This window comes from Lagopus leucura, unplaced genomic scaffold (assembly GCF_019238085.1).
Source record: "Lagopus leucura isolate 7727_CA_CO unplaced genomic scaffold, USGS_WTPT01 Super-Scaffold_100017, whole genome shotgun sequence".
In the NCBI taxonomy this organism is placed as follows: domain Eukaryota; kingdom Metazoa; phylum Chordata; class Aves; order Galliformes; family Phasianidae; genus Lagopus; species Lagopus leucura.
In genome coordinates, this window is record NW_024962271.1 from 1,548,309 (window position 1) to 1,560,337 (window position 12,029).

A 12,029-nucleotide genomic window follows, 5' to 3' on the forward strand; every position below is an offset into this window, starting at 1 on the left:
AAATTCCCTCTCAGTGTTCTGATCAGCTCTCTGCACAGTTACACATTCTGATACTTTTCCCCTGCTAGCAATCTACATTCACATCTCGTGCTGCTTAAAGCACAGACAAAACCTTTCCTCAGCCACAGACTTTCAGAAGTTTGTTCACCCTTAAAGCTAAGTTTTTTTTTAATGAAAAACTGAAGTTATGCTAAGCTATTGTTAGAAACACAATGAAAACTTCGACAGCTGAAAGTCGAAATACCAAAATAAAACAACAGGTAAGTGATTCTCATCATGGCTTCTTGATTCCAGTACTAGATTTAATTGTACAGGAAATCACTGTCTTGCTTGCCTTTTTACTAAATGCCAGGATACAGAAATGAAGGCAACCTCACATCCTTTCTGTTACTCTCGTGGGCACGGAGAAAACATTTCACTCAATTTGTGAAGCACTTTTCCCCAAAATATATGGTTGGTATTACACTGAAATTCCAAACTGGAAAAAAAATGGATACAGAAATAAGTGGGCAGAGCCGATATAATTTGCTATAACGCAATGGAAAGTGCAGCAATGACACTGAGTCTGTGAAGTCCCAGGCTGCAGTAAGTGAGGATATGCTCAAATGCAACAGCCCTAAGCACAGAAACAAAGGAAAAGAATCTGCTTACACTTAGAAGGCCTCGGGTAGGCAAGGATCTCCAGCAAAATCCCCTAACCTCCACTGCCAACTCTTAAATGAGGGCTGGGAAGGGGTGGATCCTGGCTCCAGCCTTTCCATCACTCAGGTTCATTGCATACACCTGAGCTCCCCTGGGTTGGCCCTGCCTTCCCACCAGGTGTTCAATCACTGCTTCAAGCTGTGACTTCGCATTTCTGCTACAGTGGAACAAACTCAACAGTGCAGATAGATGTACTGACAGAGAGTAAATATGGATTGGGATTTGCATGCAGAAGTTGATGTAGTATAATATATAATGGCATCAGATAAGCAGACCTGTATGAAAATTTAACTTCCACAGCACATAACTAATTTCCATGTCCTTAAGACTTACAACAAATATGAAGTAGTAAATTCTAAATTAAATATTTTGAGTATGACTTTTCCATTTGTAGTTATTGCCAAACTGGTTATCTGGCCTAAGTACATCAGAAGAACTTGCCAATTTTGATACTTACACTCTCTCATTTAAGTCAATTCTGTATGAATATTTAGTATTTACACCTGAAGATGTAATGCATCTTTCAAAATCTGCAAAATTTATAATCTATTATGTTGAGCTAAGTGCTAAATTGTTACAGCAATACCTGGATAGAATTTTGATCTCTCTGCTAACAGATTCAATCTGCTTATAGTCCTAGATGGCACATGTAAGTACCTAGCAGCTTAGTATTTTGTATTTATCTTACCTTTAATGCACCGTGCTTCTCATTAGCTCCAACAATCAAAATTTCTGCCATATCCTCAGCATGCTCAGATCGTGCGTGGACAAACAAAGCTCTGCCAGCTTCTGATACATTCTTCAGTGCAACTAAAGACCCGTCGTCTTCCACCTTAAAGTCTGGGTTAGAAACTTCGAAGTTCAATTTGTTATTCCCCTTGCAGTCATCAAACACCACTGGGGAAGAAAAGAAATAAAAAGAAAAGTGAGAAAACCTAAGTTTAAGTATCCACTTTGCAATACAGACTTCAGAAGTTTTCACATTGCTGGCTTATGTACAGATCTCGTGGAGAAATGGCTCCAATCTAAGGGAATACTTTCAAACATTGTATTTGTGTGGCTATAATATTTCATAGACAATCTTATGAATATGCAGTTTCAGAAGGATGAGGAGATTTTGGCCATACTAACTGGGGAAGGAGGAAATAAACCCACATTAGACATGAACATTTTCTGATCACTCAAAAGCACAGAATGCACACTAATTTCACAAACTGGGCAACAGCAATAGTAGCCTTGCTGTTCTCCCCATTCACTGTAACAGGTGAGATGTAAAGGCTCTTCTGCTGCCCAAGTGGTTTCAGAAATCCGATGTATTTTTCTTTAGTTTTGCTGTTGGCGGTTTGCAAAATATGCAATTTCACATTCTACTGCAAAAGGGTTACATAATTAAAAAAAAAACAATTATAGCATTTCTTACTATTCTTATTAACCACCTGTAGAGTGATGCATGAGCTGCACTACCAATATACACAAGAAGAACTCTTATTTAAAAAACAGCTTTCAAAAACCCTGTTTCACTTCATATGAAATACTTAAAATATTTATGAAAGCCAACAGAAAGAGAAAAAACATCCCAAAAGATAAAGATGTGACACTGTTCCTTCTCTGAGCCCAGTAGATTCACTTTGCTCAAAACACTGCCATAAACACTACTGGTGTAATTACAGCCATATGATTAAGAGGTCTTCAGAAACTTCTAATTTCTAAACAAACTTTTTCTGTTTTGACATCTGAATGACATATTTACATGTGTGCTTTTTTTTTTTTTTTTTTCCCTAGACAACCTGCTCTATAATTCATACCTGTTCCTCAAGTTACTGTGCTGTAGAATTTTGCTTATCTGTATGCTCCTGCTATTTTGGTTTTACATTTCAATTCCATTGCGCCTTTAAAAGCTGCCCTACAGACAGGGATACAGACTAGAGATGATCAAACACAATAGTTTTACTGAAAACAAAGCACTTGTAGTAATTTTCTAAATTCATTGTATGGATTATATTGTTCTGTCTGATTGGTATTTTTAAAGGGAAAAAAAAAGTAAATCCTAGATTCTGTCATGGCTTGGCCAAATCCAAGAGGTAAAACACAGACGTTCTCATAGTGGATGACCGTACATTTGCCACTTCATTGAATTTTGCTGAAAGCAAGAGAGATTATAAATGAAAAAAGAAACCAGAAGGATTTTGATGGAAGGTTCTTTGTTGGCAAGGCCTCCCTTGGTGTTAAACCACCCCTTGCAGCTGATGTCGGTGATATGACAGGCATTTAACAGATTCTCTGTAATCTCCTAAAGCTATCAGCCCACTAAAAGACAAAATTTCCCTGTTACCACAAATGTGGGAAATTGAAATTCTCTATGCTAATCACTGTACAGATTACAGTCTTGATGAATTATGAGTGGATTCTCATTTAACTTATTCTTCTCCACCCTTTATAAAACAATGGCACAGTGCCTTTGGCAGGTACCCTGTCATACTGCATCAGCCTGTACTTCTCACAGTCCAAAGCTGCTGGTGACCTAGTGGTCTATTAATAGCACACAACTGGAAGATTTGGCATCTCTGTTTGACAAATTCATCACGTCTAGAATAAGATGTCTCTCAGCAAAGCTTAAATAAAAGAATAGAAAGCCTAAGAACTATGACAGAGAAACAATTTAAAACCAAATGTCAGAGTCTGAGTGATAGTATGGCCAAATAGCACAGGACACATTCAGAAAGCAGCCACTCTCAGTTGTTTTCCTACAACAGAGGCTGCTGGGAGCACGCCTCTCCCACCTTGCTGCTCAGCATCACATTTCTTGAGGTGCTTGCATTGCTGCCATCTGCATGCATTGTGGAAATTCAAGGGCCACATGCAGAGCTGACACATGGAATTAGAAGTGGTAGTTGAATATATATTTTACATTCACGTGGAGTCATGAATTTGGAACTTTCAGACCTTCTGTATTTGCTCGGATGTTGGTCCTGCTTTATGAAACTGCACTTTTTCCAACAAAGAGCAGAAGCAAACTTGCTTAAAAGTGAGAAACTTTTCTTACCGTATCTCATCCAAAAGCACTGATGCTTTCAATTCCCAAGTCTACCACAGAAACGAAGGTATTTGACAAGGTTAGTAGCAAGGAGAAGGAAAGAAAATGAAAGGGCTATAAGAAATAGTGATATGTAGGAGAGAAATTAGAAGTGGATGGAAGGAGATGAAGCGATCATAAGGATAGAGAACACTGAAGTTTATGTGGACCAGGGGCCAACAGTGATGAAGTTGAAGCAAACTGTTAAATTATTATGAGAGTTGAGAAGAAATGTAGCCTTAGATAAAATGTCTATTCTGAAGTGAGAGGCAAATGAGAAATTTATGAAAGCAACGATGCCTTCTGGACTGGGATTACCAGGGAACATCGCAGGAGATTGTATTAAATTCCAAATAATTCTCACAGTGCCCCTCACCAGGAACACCTGCATCAAAAAACTCATGCTGATTCTGGGAAAAAGCCAATGAAGATACCCAAAATTGTACACAAGCTGTCTGTACCAAGCTCCAGCACCAGCTATGTGGCCCATGGAGCTAGTCCTGACACCAACCACACTTCCCTGCCCTGCCAGACACCCTAGTGAGATCTTTGGACGTTCAGTAGCTAGCTCAGATTCTAATCTAATCTAATGTTCCAGCTAGGTGAGTGCTGAGCTAGCTTTGATGCTGGAAAGAGCCTGGAATCTCTCCTAGGACTGATGAAAACTTGGGTATGGGACTGAGATACTCTGAAACCAACACGAACAAGCACGTGGAAGAAGAAAGGAAACACTTCAAAGAGCTCCACTGAGACGAAGTGTGATCTAAGTTGCTATTGTATTTCTCTTTTCAGAAATAAAACATGCCATTACAAGCAGTTGTCTTAATAAGAACTTTTCAGATTAATATTTAAACAGTGCCCAAATAACAAAAAATAAAAGTAGTTACCAAAGCCTGTGTCAGCTGGATGGATTTGCTCTAAGGAGTCTGCTAAGGGGAGAAAGGAAACAAAACCATCTGGCAGTCTAACACGAAAATGTTGTCTCCCAGTATATAACATTTTGCTGTCTGACAACCATGATGACATATATTTATGATGTATTATGTTTGTAATGTTCGTGCGTTCCTCACAGAGATTAGGTATGAGGAAAGCCATGGGACAGATGACTGACATTATTCATACTACCCATCTGCAATATAATGGATTGGATGAGCAGTAACCTGTTGAGCATCCACATGCACTAAATCTTCCCACATCCTCTTACACACTCCCTTGGTGTTAGAGCTTACGAAGTTTAGCTAGACTGTAGGCTCTCCAGAGCAAAGACTGCTTGTTTCCTCTGCATCTGTAGAGCACTCGAAAAAAAATTATTTATGGTTGGTGCTCCAGGTGCTGCAGAAGGGCAAAAAATTAATAATAGGAGTTGTTCAGCTATAGTTATAAATTAGAATTTTGGAAATGCTGTAACAGACGACTACAAAGTGACTGTGTCTCATTGTCAAGAACTCAATAGGCAATTAAAAGAAATGATCTAATGTTTATTTACATGAAGGCAGAATTCTTAATTTATTGATGCATATATGACTCTTCTGATGTTGCTAGTCATGCTCCAGCTGCCAAATGAACATCTTTATTGTGCTTAATATGCCATATGGTAAGAGACAGGCTCCAAAATTCCATACAAGCAAAATGAAAATACTGCCAAGCATCTCCCAATGAAAAACAACACTCATGTCACTCATCTCTCTCTGTTCATTTCTCAGCCTCCTGTACTAGACTTCTATTGCTTTCTGTAAGAAAGCACGTGAGATGGTCAGATATTTTTGTCCACTTTGGTCACTGACTTTATCAGAATCAAGGCAACTACAAAAAGGATTCTTCTGTAAGACCACAAATCCATATTGTAATGATGAAAAACCAAAGCTGTGATTTGAAATACTACCTTTAAAAGATCTCAGCAAGAAATTTCAAGTTCCCAGTATTGATCTTTCAGTACATCCTATACTGTTATCATGATGTGCCACATAAGTTTCTGTACAACTGCAAACGTTTTAAGGAGCACCATTTTAAAATACTGGAAGATTAACAGTTGGATCTCTCTTGTAAACTCTGTAAGAAGAAAAAATGCCAAACTAGATTTCTTATATCCAAATGCACATTAAACTGATATATTCTTCTTTCAAAGTCATTTTTTTTGAAGTTTAATTTGATTCTCAGAAGTTTAATTTGTTTTCAACAGAAATACAGAATCCGTAATTTTCTCTCTGACAAAATCTCCACAGAGGTATTTTGAATAATTAAATACACACATTTATCTATAAACACACAGAACTTACTCTGTATGTCTCTCTATGTATGCACACAAATTTTTATGTTAGCTAATGATGGCTAGCAACAAAACAGGTCTTTAACTGAGGAAATTGCACATTGAAAATACATACCAAACACAGATTCTTAATTATTATGTCAATGAACGTTAGGATCCTTTTTGTAAATACAGTCTAGCCTTGTTCAAATCAGTGGGATTTATAGTATCAACATTATTTTATCCTACGTTGTTATTTTCTAATCTATTTTAAGACGTAATTGAAATGATGAGTCGTTTTCTACTACAGAAAGCTGTAGCTGAGAGGGGTGTAGAGAGTGAGAAAAGTATGTTACAGCTGCACAAAGGCAAGTTAACTTTCCAGCCCAGCAGGGAAACCTCGTCTGGGCTAAAAAGTCTTCCCTGATCAAAGATATTAGCAAAATACGAAAGTTAGACAGAAAGTATTAAGCAGACATAGATCTTCATTAGCTACATAGAGAAAAGTGATGGTTGAAGGAAATAGAAATGCTTCTGAGTGCTGGAGTATATAAAAACTCACAAACTGCCATGACCTGCCATGGCTCTTGTTAGCAATAAGCAATGGCAAACAAAAATGGCAAACTAAATCCCAGAAACGACACAGTCAACACTTAATTCCAACCTTTTGAAGAAAAATAACTTCTTAGGGCATAAGGCAATTAGAAGACATGCTGAAAGATGGAAACCAGGAATGAATGGCATAGAAACACCGCTAGGAAGTGACTGCTTTCACTCCACAACCATGTTTTGGGAGCAAGCAACAGTACAGTTTCCTTCCAAGCTATAAAAACCTATCATGGAAAAGCTGCAAGTTCACTTTAGAAAATCTCTCTTCTGATTTATGTTCTATGAAGGCAGTTTCTCTAAACTGAATTCTAAGCCAAAAAGTAACAGACAGCAGGAATTGTGCCTGGGCCTGAGGAATTCATTGGGTGACCAATTCCAAGCTTACACTGGAAAGCAGAGCATATGACAATTTTTGTCAGCCCTTGTCTCCATCTTCCTGTCTCTGGCACGTTTAGCAAGGACCACCACAATGATACATATTTTTAATTGGAAAATAAAGAAGGAAGCAAAAAAGAAACAAAAAACTGAGCAAAGATCAAATTTTAGAAACTCGAGGCTTTTTTTCTTTCAAATGTGAGTTTGAATATTTCATGTCTAAAAGTGTTCTAGAAATAAAATTGTGCATTAGAAAAGCTGCAAGCAAGACTGGAAGATTTCTTCACACACACAAAAAATCTTACTGAGTTTTATGAAAATTCTTTTTGCTATTTTTTTTTAACAGTTCAATGTTAAATTCCGGTTATATAACAGAATTGCTATAGAATGATCTCAAAAAATCCATCAAACAGTGGTGGGCTATTATCTTCTATTGCATGTTTATGATTCTGTTCTATGTATCTTTATGTGCCCTTTGAAATAAATTATAACAATGACTTATTTTGCATATAGATAGTCAAAAACTGTGGAGATATATACAACAGTACAATGTTCATCAGAATATTTTAAGGATTGCTGAACACACAAATGCACATCTATATTCAGCTTCTTTGGAAGAACAAGAACTAAACAACAGACGTGATCTTTGCACACATTTATAATGTCTACAAAAAACAAATTACCTAAACTGACAAATATCTCCATGCAATTTCTGTATGAGGATGAGATCTGAGCATATTCCTGTTAAAATCTGCAAATTAGGCCAGTAGTTCATGTAGCGGGCACCAGACTGTACCTATCTGCCCTTCAGAGAATATCCTTTCAACTGTATGTACTGCAGCTATCAATAGCAACAGTGTTTTTTGGCACTGTAAAAATACGTGAGAAGAATACAGCACAGATATTAGATAAGCTTCCCCCCAAAGGGAGGGATCTCACCCAGAAGCCAGCCACAGCCAATGAAAAATGCAACATTTTAGATGGGAATAAGCACACTGGTCCCTCTCCCATGTTACCTGGCCACCACCAACAGTCTTTGCAGAGCTGGAAAAATCATTAATGCTTTGAAATTCCTTTGTGCACTTCAATTGAGCCATAGGTGATAGCAGACTAAAGGTTTCCTCTGCCTTTATGTAAGGGGTATTATGTGTGATTCCAGAACGAACAGCTACCATCTCACTGTAGAACCACCTTAGCAACTCTCTGCTCCATCTGTGCTTACCTCCTGTTATACTGGTGCTGCATTCTGGTGTCTTTGCATATCTCACCCAGCTCTCTTCTCTACCGAGCACGTCACACCACCACTCAGCTAGGTATTGGCATGGCATCAGGTACCCTGAGCTAGAGGTGAACAACCCTGACGATCACCAGAAGTTAGGTTGGTTGGGAGTTCCACGAGTGTTTTCACAGAGCACTATGCGAAGAAAGTGGCTCTATCAACACCACAGTCAAACATTCCTGCTTTTTTTGGCAACTACATGCCTCTGTTTATCTTGCCTTATGCTTGCTCTTTTCTTCCTTCCAAACAGAAGGATCCCTCAATTGTGTCTCAAGTTTCTCAGCAAATTCCTTTCCAAAACAGGATTCCATCAGCAGTCTTTGCTTGAAGTTATGAGAAAATACAGAATATTCATGACTGAAGGCACTCTGTGCCAGCTCACATTACATGGTACCTTCATATATCCTTTTGTTGCCTGTTGTCTCATTTAGGGCAAAAATCTAATCAAGCAGAAGGAGCTGTAATTATTGTCAATTGGAAGTTATCTCAACTTATTTATTACAATGTAGGCCCATTATTGACTGATTGCTTAGGTCAGCAGCTGCATTATAAAGTCATGGTGATACTATAGCTTCTGCTTTAAGCCCTGGAGAAAAATCACTTTTTCAATAAAAATGTGATATTAGCGACTTTGTTTGAAGACAAAAATAAAAATCAAAACTTCAGATGTTGTAACGCTGTCATTGATGTTCTGAGCACCATGTGTAGTTCAGTTTAAATGGAGCTGTTGTCCTTTTGGAAATGCAGACAGTGATAATGTATTTGTGTAGCCAGTCTCAAAGGAGCTGTCACATCTATAGGGGAATATGACATTTCAGTGTTAACAGTGTTGATTCTGAACAGTCTAAACGAGCCTGAATCCAGAAGGGATATGTAGAAAAGACTCTTTTAAACTTTGTTAGTTTCAATGAAAATGTTTCCCATCACAATGCAAATGATCCATACTTTTCCATTTCTGCAGACTAACATAACATTTTGCTAAGAATCCCAGGAGAACATATAATCAAATTAATTTTAGATTCTCACATTTTCACAGGCTGATTCCAAGACACAAGCAGACAGAATCAAATGCATTCAAATGCATTCAATATTTTGTGGTTCTACAAATTACTGCAAGAACTTTGTCAATGCAAAATTAATTGTATCCTAGAGCAGAGTAAGATAGAAGGTCTGAGTTCATACAGGACTTCCCAGTGGGATATAATGCATTATTTCCCTTGAATCCTGGATGAATAAGACTTCAAGAGGCAGCATATTCCCAACCATACATTTGCTTGGCTTCTGCACAAACACAGATCTGATCTTTGAGCAGTCACCATAAAGCTACCCAAAACAAGTTGCTTGATATAAGTAATTTATTAAAAAGAAATCAGCTGAGGTTATACCCAGCAGAAGAAGCAGGGTCCCAGGAGATTTAACTATGTAAATAAATTGCTGCCGGCAGATGTCAAAAAGCAAACGAAAAGTAACAAGTGCAGGAAATAACTACAGCACCAAGCAGCACAAAAAGGGCCTTATTTACGCCAGCATGTTTTTAAAATGTCTCCAAAGCCACAAATTTATTTAGTAAAAATTTTCATTTAACAAGGCAATTAACTGAGAGCCATGGTGTTTTTTCCTCTAAGTTCACAAATGAAACTGTCTTGAAGGTCAGTTTGTTACAATTACAGTGATGTGTCATTTCTTAATGTGACCTGTTCTAACTTATTCTCCTCTCCTTTTGTTTTTCTTTTCTTTTTGATTTATTTTTGTAGCACATGTTTTTCTTCATTTTGCACTAAGACTGGTTTTCTATGAGCCTTAAGTTAATCGCTGGAAATTCTGGCGTACAATTAAATGGACAATAGATTCACTAAATCATGCAGATATTTACATTTGGCTGAAGTGTGGGCCATAAGTAAGTAGCTTACTGAAGGTCAGAAATGAAATATCTGGTCTCGCTGGAGAATGACTGCTTATCTGCTCCGTCACTAGGAAATAAGAATACCTTGGTGATTTGAGGATAGAAGAAATTACTGGTTTTCATCCTACAGTCAATCTGACAGCCTCTCTCACACTAGCAGTATGGTAAGACAAAGTCAAAGTGCAGGAGCTTTCCATTAAACAAGCTACCAACACAAAGTGCTTTTCATATGTTACCCAGAGATACTGTCTAGAGGCAGCATTGACTCCATCTTCTCAATCTTGGCTCTTGGTTTCACCTTCTGTGTAAATTCTATCTAATCTATAATTCAACAGACTGTTTCTCAACATCAAGACTCAAGTCTTGAATTTCAAGACTAAATTCAAGTCTTAATTTAAGATTAAGAAGCAAAATTATTGGTCAGTACACTTTAGGAAAAAATTACAGAAACATACATTCATGGACATCTATACACAACTGCCCTTCTGGTACCATAATCACAATAAAAGTCTTTCTTGATGTGCAATAATGTTTTCTTAAAAGGCGTCCTCAGAAATAAAGCTTTCAACTTGTGCCTTGTGCAACTAATTTCCAAATAGCACTCAGTGGTAGGAGTTTGTTTCTGAAATAGGGAATGACACATCATTTACAATACATAAAAGGAAATAAGACTGAGTAATAAGTCCAGTGTGTAATATTTTCCTTTCAAAATGGATGCTGTAGGTTGCTGGCCTATTTACCCAGCTGCTGAATGAGTAATCCGTGCCTGAAATGTTCATTAAATCAGTGAATAGTTCAACATTCCCAATGATAAACTGAAACACAGTTCCTCCTGTTTCTAGGGGTACACCTTTCACCTTCTTATCTTCTCCACCAATGATCCTGAGTGAGACATTTCTCTCAGTGCCTTTAACTGAGTTCTCTCCAGTGAGTTCTCTTAATTTTATTTTCACAGAGCTACCAGTAGAAATATTAATTTTCCACATGGCTCCACAAAAAATGCAGAAGTAGACCTATGCTCCTCTTCAGCCATCAGTCTAAAAACTGTTTTTGAAATAAAATCCTTGGTCAAAGTTTATGAATAACTTCTGAGAATACCTTCAAAAATCTGCATTACCTGTAAGTTTGTGAAGTTATAAACTTTTATTGTATTCATGTATCAACACAGTTCCAACACAAAAACTGCTCTATAAACCGCAGAAAATCAACCTCCTAATTGCAGTCTGTAAAGTGCAAAAATTCTATGGATTAAGCAGGAAAGCCACCTCTCAAAACTCTGCTGGATTTTAAACTTGCTCAATTTATCATTATCTCTTTCAAACAATACCAGAGCTTGACTAACAGCTACAGAACCAAATAACCTTGGTTTGAATTTTGACTCTCACACCAAGATCAGACAAGTAGCACTGCTGAGAACAATGTAATTAAAATTGCAGCATGTAATCTTGCTCTACACAGTCATTCCCAGAACAGTTTCTATTCACATCAAACACAGGCTTTTATACTTTAAAGAAAGACAATCTTTGGCATCTTGCACAAAGGAACTGACCTGAGGGGAAGTAAATTCTGTCAGTCAAGATCATTTAAAGGAACCTGAAATTTGTTTACCTAGATAAACCAAGGAAAGATCATCAGGCTACTGAGGTTTCCACTTGTCTTTAATAATGAAGTAAAAAGAAAAAAACAATAATAAGAAAAACAAACAATGCGTAAATCTCAATAAAAATTATGTGATGGGCCAGGTGATACTGCTGTTTATGTTTGCTTCTTCAAAGGGAGGTACTGCTACGTGGAGGCTCACATTTAAGGAAGTGGTGCTGTATATGAAGCAAATGTCATTGAA

General features: G+C 37.5%; 1 protein-coding gene across 2 annotated transcripts in view; it reads right to left on the reverse strand.

The window, feature by feature from the left end:
• CDH13 (cadherin 13) overlaps positions 1-12,029 on the reverse strand; it is a 433,519-nt gene that overhangs the window by 283,818 nt on the left and 137,672 nt on the right. For both annotated transcript variants that reach the window (XM_042876979.1, XM_042876978.1), the window contains exon 3: positions 1,391-1,599. In XM_042876979.1, coding sequence (XP_042732913.1) covers positions 1,391-1,599 — 209 coding nt within the window. The remainder of the gene's footprint in view (positions 1-1,390; positions 1,600-12,029) is intronic.